This window comes from Papaver somniferum, chromosome 4 (genome assembly GCF_003573695.1).
Source record: "Papaver somniferum cultivar HN1 chromosome 4, ASM357369v1, whole genome shotgun sequence".
NCBI lineage: Eukaryota > Viridiplantae > Streptophyta > Magnoliopsida > Ranunculales > Papaveraceae > Papaver > Papaver somniferum.
In genome coordinates this window covers 71750407-71758865 of record NC_039361.1, presented here as the reverse complement: position 1 = coordinate 71758865, position 8459 = coordinate 71750407, and the positions used below count along the sequence as shown (strand labels likewise).

General features: G+C 36.6%; 1 protein-coding gene across 4 annotated transcripts; it reads left to right on the top strand.

Annotated features, from left to right (window-relative positions):
• Window positions 1–276: 276 nt before the first annotated feature.
• On the top strand, window positions 277–3247 carry LOC113275866 (tRNA (guanosine(18)-2'-O)-methyltransferase-like). Of its 4 annotated transcripts, none has more exons than XM_026525438.1 (7): window positions 277–485; window positions 575–1034; window positions 1209–1347; window positions 1517–1578; window positions 1676–1814; window positions 2093–2148; window positions 2285–2421. In XM_026525438.1, the coding sequence occupies exons 1-6, from the start codon at window positions 350–352 to the stop codon at window positions 2111–2113; spliced, it is 957 nt and encodes a 318-aa protein (XP_026381223.1). In that variant the 5' UTR covers window positions 277–349; the 3' UTR covers window positions 2114–2148; window positions 2285–2421. The 4 variants fall into 4 exon arrangements, with proteins under 4 accessions (XP_026381223.1, XP_026381221.1, XP_026381222.1 ...); XM_026525436.1 differs by lacking the exon at window positions 2093–2148 and adding an exon at window positions 2955–3247 and having other exon boundaries at window positions 278–485; window positions 2285–2469; XM_026525437.1 differs by lacking the exon at window positions 2093–2148 and adding an exon at window positions 2842–2915 and having other exon boundaries at window positions 278–485; window positions 2285–2469.
• Window positions 3248–8459: the final 5212 nt, after the last annotated feature.

Here is an 8459-nt window from a genome sequence, read left to right as displayed (position 1 = left end):
AACACCAGCGTTTGTCCTTCCGACGCCAGCGTTGGATCTACTGATGCCAGCGTTATAACCTGGATCACACGTCTATTAGTCTAACGCCTAATGCTTTACCATAGTGGAAAACCTAGTTTGGCCATCCACCTGACTCAATAAAAGAATGTGTTTGTTCTTACCCATAGGAATTGCTCTTAGCGCTGCTAATGCCTCCGCTGGCTCATTAGTCATTACCGTATGTAGGTGTGAGTTACACCGAAATAAATATGTGTAGAAGTCCGGAATCCGGATGTGAATAATACTAAACGCTATCCTTTTTCTTGCTATCGCTTTGGCGCGTTTTTGATTTCCCCTCTTTTGTACAGCCATGACTGTATGTAAAACCCTAGTTCACACATCAATCTCTTCTCTACAACACAACCTAATCAACAGAAGAAATCGATTAGGGGTTTCACATACTTCATCTAATCTTTGTTTAACATCATTTCTCTCTCAGATTCGAGGTAAACTTCCCAAATTTCTCGCTCTTTCTACACATTTTAATTTCAGTTTTAATCTTCTGTTATTGAAATTATTAACTTGTGTTGATTAGGGTTAGGATTTGATTCCAAGAATGCTTCTTCTTGTTCTTTTACTACAAGGTCTTACGGTTCTAGTATTTCAGCAATTTCACCAGAAACTACTGATTTCTTTGATAAAACCGGAAAAGATACGGTGGGAGAGTTACTTAGGAACCGTAATGGTGTTGCGAGATTTATGAAAATGGAGCGAAAAAATGAAAATGATGACCCAAGTCGTTGGTTTCCTTATATTGATATGTTCAAGTCTGGGAGTTTATGTTTAACTAGTAATGAAATAATGGAAGCTCTTGATGGTATGATAATGGATGTAAGAAAGGAAAGGATTAGAAATGTTGTGCAGAATAGAAGTTATTCTGTTTGTTTGGTAGTCGAAGGTTTAAGTGATTTTGGGAATGTTTCGGCCATTTTTCGTTCAGCTGATGCTTTAGGATTTCAATCAGTTCATGTGGTTTCTTGCGATAACTCGAAAAGGTGCATTGAGGTGAAATGCCTTCATTTTTATAAGTTATTTTCCCTGGGTTTTTTTATTGCCTTCAATAATATGTGTCTGAAATGTGGTATTATATTGTTAAATTGTGGAATATGTGTTGGGTTAACTCAAACAGGTACTTACTTTTCGATTGTTTCTCTTTATCCTTGGACCAGATATAAAGACAATCGTCATGTTAGCATGGGTGCCGAGAAATGGTTGGATATTGAAGTTTGGAACTCTACCAAAGAGTGCTTTAGTGTACTGAAATCACGCGGTTATCGCATTGCTACAACACACTTGTCAAATGATGCGGTAGTACATTTCCTCTTTATTTTCTCTTTGTTGTGAGAATACTTATTTTTTCTTATCAACTTGCATTTCTTAAAAAATTAAAAAGTCTATGTACTTATGTGTATTTTGTTGCAGTCATGGACTGCAAAAACCTAGTGACTGATTAATTAGTCGTTTTTATGGTTTCTAGGTTTCCATCTATGACATGGACTGGTCTTGCCCAACTGCAATAGTTGTCGGAAATGAAAATACGTATTCTCTCTTCCTCTTCTTCCAGCATCAAATGTGCTTTATATCCTTCATTTATTAACCGCAATTAACTTCTTGGTGGTAATTACCTGACCTACAGGGGCATAAGCAAAGAGGCCCTGGAATTGTCTGACTTGCATTGTAGTGTTCCTACGAAAGGCATGGTGGACTCGTTCAATGTTTCAGTTGCTTCAGGCATCCTCATGCACCATGCAGTTTGTGATAGGACTAATCGCCTGGTAATACCTATTTGAACCCTATCCTTATATATGTATGAAGTGAGACAGAAGGATTATGAGTTCCTTTGGGCTTTAGGAAATAAATTTTGTTGCCTCCTGGGTCATGAGCTGTTACCTGTGTTGGCTATAAACTGAACTTCATTCTGTACAATTGTGAATACTATACCTTTTCTCAGGAAGCATGGAATTAAGTGATTAGCATCTAGGTGGTTTGGTACTCCTTCACAGAGCCCTGGCTTGTTTTAGATTCTTAAGATTTGAAGTTACCTTTTCCTTAGGTTGGAGTCAAACTTCATTAACTTCATATGCACGGCGGACCATCGTCATTCAGTTGGTATGGAGAAACTTACCTTATTGTGTGCAAGAAATGATAAGTCATATTTTTCTTCCTGGGGCATCGGTTAGTTAAAGCTGTCTATTTAATTTAATCTGCTAAAGATAACCAAGAAGTGCTTTACTGCATTTTTCAGGGTGCTCACGGTGATCTAACGCCAAGTGAAAGCCAAATCCTACTCGCAGAGTTCTCCTTGCGGCATAGTCAGACAGCAGTCAGCGTAGCTCATGAGTATGCAAAACGAAAGCAGGCGCTACTGTCGCCGAAGCTTTGATTGGGGAACATAACTACAATTGATTTCTGCAATTACACATCTTTCAGGTATTATATATATGAGGGGATTCTTTCCCATGTTTTATCTCTTCCTTTTATCTTTGGAAGGGTGAGGTAGCAAACCATCACATCAAAGTGTGGTTATTATTTATTGATGATTTTGAAGATTGTGAAATGGGGATTGGCATTCATACCTTCTGATATAAGGTTGAAATGTCAAACAAAATCTAGCCTTGGAGATGTAGACATGGTGATTGCAAGAGGAGTATATTTTGCAAATCAGTTGTTGAATTTGGGTTATCCATTGTATACAATTTTTAAAATAAAAGAATTTCTTGTATTGGTCACAGGTGTGTACTAATGGATTTCCCTTCTAACTGAAGTACTTAAATTACTATGTGGTGGAATTTTGAAAAACAGATGGAACATACACGCAGCACGAAGCACCTACATGAGAAAATGTATTGTTGTATTTGCCTCTGCATCTGGTCCTCACTCATCATATGTATTGTTGACTGTTACTCATGATGTAGGAAAACCACGCGATTGACCGTTGATTCCAACATTCAGCAAGAGCTTCTTAAGAAAGTGTGACCTGAGAACACAAGTGGTGGTTCTTTTTGCTACCAAAACCACCACATGTGGTTTCCAGTATCACACTCCTTTGGCCTTTGGGTATGAAACTCAGATTCTTAAAATCCCTCCTTTGGGGTACAAGTATAACTCAGTCAAGAGTATTAAGTTGTCCTTTTTTTAGTGGCATTCATTATGTCGACATTTTCTCTTTGCTATATCATGTCGTCATCCGTGGAACATCTCTAGATACAGTAGTACAGCCTAAATTTGTACAAAGAAATATAACAAATCAAATTTCATTTCAAAAATATCAGAATGATACTGCTGTACAAATTACAATCTGTATTTTTTCCCGGATGGCATTGAGCCATCAACAATCCGAAAATGCTTTGATTGCACCAAGATTTCTACACCAGATCCATGCATCACTATGTGTCCATCCCTCATTGTTTAATGGTTTTCGTGTGAAACCACCTGTTCCCAAAAACATTAGTCATTTTTGGGTCTAGCATAGTGGTGTACGGATTCGGTGTATAAGTAGCAAAATCTGCATACAGTGAAATACCTTACACTCTACACTGTGTACAAATTTACATGGTGAACCGTATAGTTTTGTTGGCGGTTGATTCCCAAGAAGCAGTAGTAGCAGGAGATAATAGCAAGTGAGCTCCACGATGATAACGCACTGCCTTCGATTTCAGATTCTCCATTCAGCAATATCATTCTTGATGCTCATGGTGCAGGAAATTAGCACACCCAATTGCCGTTGAACGACAAACTAGAGCAACATTCATTCACAATAGCTTCTTGAGGGATTTTTCATGCCTGTAAAACCAAGTTAAAACAATTCGGCAAATGTAGTTAGTTTGGGAAACTTAAAATCCTAAGATGGGATTCGACGAACCAACCAATTAAGTGCCCATTTGTAAACTAATCCCATTGCTTTCAACTGATATTAATGCATATGGACCATCCCAACCGCAACTCGACCGATTATGTATTTGTTGTTTCATGATAAGGTCGAGGTGGCGGAGGAGATGGTCGAAATGAACTAAATTACCAGTTTCATAAACCAAGGACGGCATCATTCCAAATGGGTCAGTCGAATAGAATTGCAGTGAATCAGAGTACCCCAAAGGGGTGACCTGAGAACCCGAGTGGTGGTTCATTTCAGCCACCACCATAACCACCACATGTGTTCCCAGTAGCACTCCTCCGGGGTATAAAAACTCTGTTATTGTCGAATCGAATTGTGGTGAAACAGAGTACCCCAAAGGGGTGACCTGAGAACACGAGTGGTGGTTACATTCTTCTCAGTAACACTCCTCCGGGGTATACAGACTCTGTTAAATTTCGGAACATTCAAGATACGGAAAATTTTAATATTTACTTTCTGAAGAAAAGTGTTCTTAATATATGAATGAATTGCAAGTACAGTTTTGTCTAGTTTTTATAGGACTCTCTTTTAGTGCCTAACATACTGTGGTCATTTTCGCTTCCTTGCACAATGTCGTCATGTTTAGTATATATGAATCGGCTATTAAAATGTCTTTCCTTTTGGAAAAAACTTTTGTCAATCCTTGTCCCATAGATCTAGTCGATAATGTCGTAATATTCTTTCTTTTTTTTTTTTTCCTGTGATTGATAATGTCGTAACCGAATATGAACAAAAGTGTTGCAATATCATAATTTCTTTACTAGGATCACAATAACAAAAATACTAATGAGCATTCCGAAGTTCTGATGCCCGTGGCTTTTACGAGCCCAGCTGATGGTGAAAACAACAATATCAAGTCTTAGTAGGCCGGGCCGAGTTGTGTAGGCACTATTCAGGATCGACGTGTCTCTTGGCAAAGAAAACTATACAAATGACTATACCAAAGTTGATGAAATCAAAGCTGAAATGAAAGGTGGTGTTCTCTATATTACTATACCAAGGACAGAAAATGCCAAGCCAAAAGATGTCAAGGAGATCGAGATCAGCTAAATTTAGTGTTTCATTGCCATGGGTACGCGTATGGGGTAATCGGCTTTTGTATGTGTATGCATCAAAGTGCCACTTCTTTTCTTTTCTTTTCTTTTGTGGGTTGCGTGTATGAGATTTGCAGTTTCTATGTAATATTGTAATGGTTGATGCGATATAGCAGTAAATGACATTTCTGGTTTTAGTCCGTCTGTGTAATCATCTATGTAAAAAGCAACTTTGAAATAGTTATCGGGTTAACATCTCATCAGCTTAATGTGAAATGCTTAATCTCTATTGGATTAACATCCCATCAGCTTAAATATGAAATGCTTAAAGGAGTTCGCCTCGGTGCATTAATGAACCTGGCAAATTTGAGGGCTGCCCCAAAATAATAATGGGCAGCTAATTTAGTCGCATCGGGTGAAGGTGGTATGGGTGTCTTAGAATTATTATTATTTTTTTACTCAAAAAGAGCAAGATGAAATTAAAAGATCAGTCACTTGCCAAGATGGTAAGGACTGAAGAAAGATTACAAAAACAGTAGAATCAATTATAGCAGAGCTACTTAATCAAAGAACATCACAAAATCAAAATCAAAAAAATAAAAAGCTAAGCAAAAGTTAATACTTAATCAAAGAACATCATAAAATCAAAATAAAAAAATAAAAAAAAAAACAAAATGCAGAACAGAGTCTAAAGTTATTCCTTCGAAAATCTTTGTACCCACACACCAATTTACTCGAAGGTTTCTGTACTTCCCATTAAACAATCTTAAACAATCTTCCATTTCTTTTGGGCATAATCTTCCATTTCTCTCGATCCCACCAAATTGCAAAAGGAAAGTTTTACAAAAATTTGAAATGTCAAATTCAAATAAAATTTTCCTTTTCATTATCTTTGGTTATGGGTTTCTTGGAGATAGGAAATACCTTTACAAAAATTCTTAACGAACTATCAAAAAAATCATCGCAAAAAATCGCCCAGACACAAAACCAAACCAAGCGGGACCATGTTTCTTTTCTGAGAGGCTAGTCCACCCGTGTGTCTGTACGGTTTTGGGATGGTTCAAGCGAGTGGTATGTCCAGAACCACCCATATCTTTATTACGTTTTATTTTAATACTAAAGCCAAATCAAATTGTGTGCGATTTTATACGAAAAGCTAAATCAAATTCATTTGCTTATGGGTTATTTGGAGATAGGAAATGTCCAGAGATCGGTCATAGGATCGATCAGTGCCACTTTCAAGTCTATTTTCTTAAACTATGTTTATGAAATTGCTTTCGAACATAATTCCTATTAGGATAAAGTCCAGGATGGTTGACTCTGTCAGCTGTCTGACTTCTATTGGTATAAATACCTCTCCTTCATAACAGTGTAAAACACCTGATCATTACCATATTCAATAATATCGTCTTGTTTTTCATAATTCTTATATGGTATCATTGAGGTCCGATCCAGGTGGATCTCTGTAATAATTTCTTAAAATTTTCCAAGCAGATTCGTGATTCGTTTCACTTCTTCAAAATCAAATATCTTTTCTCAACAATTTTCTGATCTTTGATCAACTTATTTGATTGAATTTCTCATTAACATATTTCTGAATCTTGATTTTCTTGATATCTTGATTTACTTTTCATTATCTTTCAATCTCGAATACTATAGGATCAATGAGCAATCCGACTCAACAACAACATATGATTCAAGATCCACATAATTTACTGAATCAATCACAAGTTGAAAATCCGGTTTTCGCTGCTGGTGTTACTGGTAATGATGTTGTTCATGGTAATTCAAGTAATTTTTCTTTACCTTTCAATAATATTGGAAATTTCATTTCTTTAAAACTCGATCATACAATTTTTTTGCTTTGGCGTGATCAATTTGAGTCTGAATCTCAACTGATCTATATGGTTATTGTAACACCCCGAGTTCTAGACCAGGGTCAATCTCGTATGGAGATCCGAACTTGAAGCGTTACGGGTCGGAAAGAGACTTATGCATATATTTTTCTTACTTAACTTTTTTATATCAAACATAATAAAAGCTTTATGAAACATGAATTTGAATTTACTAGAAATCTTTAACAACGTTTTAGTTAAAATTTAAATTTCAAACAATTACAAGAAAACAACGCAATCACTAATCTACTCATTCCTAGATTTCACTGTGCAATTTTGATAAATCTGCAAGGATGTAAATTGGGGTGAGATGATAGCTCAATAGAATGCATTCCCAATTCTCTAAAGATGCGCAAACATTTGTCAAGGAAAAAACATATAAAAAGAAACACAGTATAACTTCAACGAATTAATGATATATTCAACAATCACAATACCAACAATGTTTTCGATAAATTATCCAATCTAGAATTCAGCCTATGGGTTCACAACATTAATATTATTATCAACAAATCATCCATTTAGGATTCAACTCATCAATTCCACAACAACAATATTGTTTTCAACAATTCATCCATTTAAGTTTCAGCACAAAATTCACATATTTATATTGTCACCAACAAATCATGAGTTCACGGTACTAAAACCTTGGTTCGTACACCCACCTATCGTTTCTCGGCACGGACAACCTCCATCAATGGTCAGGAACAAAAGTTCCTATGGGAATCATACCCATCAATGGTCAAGAAACATGAGTTCCCACGTGGGGATCATTACCCATTTAACTCTCGGGGATCATTGCCCGCCATTAGTATGAAACCATATTCCATCTAACGGGAAAACATGAAATCTTATTCTTTTGAAAATCGTTTTCTTACAAGCAACCATGGCTTAACAACATATATTTCTTTCAAGCATTTATGCAAACAAGTTAACTACAGACATTTTACATCATATGTTTCATGTGATAACTTTGTCCGATCTACCTCAAAATTTTAGTGAACATTCCTGACACCATCATATACAACACATCCAAATTTCACATTAAACTAACGGCTCAATCAAAATATAATGATTTTATATTGTCATCCTAAAAACTGGACAGATTGCATCATTTTACCAAAATATTCACTGTAAATTCAAATTCATGTTTCATAAAGCTTTTATCACGTTTGATGTAAAAATTTAAGTTAGAAAAATATATGCAAAAGTATCTTTCCGACCCGTAACACTTCGAGTTCGGACCTCCATACGGGTTTGACCCTGATATAGAACTCTGGGTGTTACAAGTTGGTATTAGAGCTGACGAAGGGTCACCTGTTGAGGGTGAGATAGTACGCTGGACAGATGGATTCAGGCACTAGTTTCATGAGGGGGAGGGAACGTCGAAGATCTGGGCTTGGATATATTCTGGAGTCGAGGGCAACTCCAATTTAAGGTGGCAGTATTCTAATACACCGATATTCGACAGTGGCTTTCCGAATGGAATATAAGTAATGGTTTGTCCTTTCCTAACACCGAAGACTTTTCAGCACAATTGGCTTCATAGTTGGCAGAAAGCTCTACAGTTAAGTGTGCTCGGGCGGAAGTAATCCT

Bases quoted from the DNA above. Each gene is read 5' to 3' on its own strand.
- LOC113275866 (XM_026525436.1), top strand. From the start codon at position 350: ATGACTGTATGTAAAACCCTAGTTCACACATCAATCTCTTCTCTACAA. The intron at 486-574 runs GTAAACTTCCCA...TGTGTTGATTAG, and splicing joins ATTTCTCTCTCAGATTCGAG to GGTTAGGATTTGATTCCAAG. The intron at 1,035-1,208 runs GTGCATTGAGGT...TCCTTGGACCAG, and splicing joins TCTTGCGATAACTCGAAAAG to ATATAAAGACAATCGTCATG.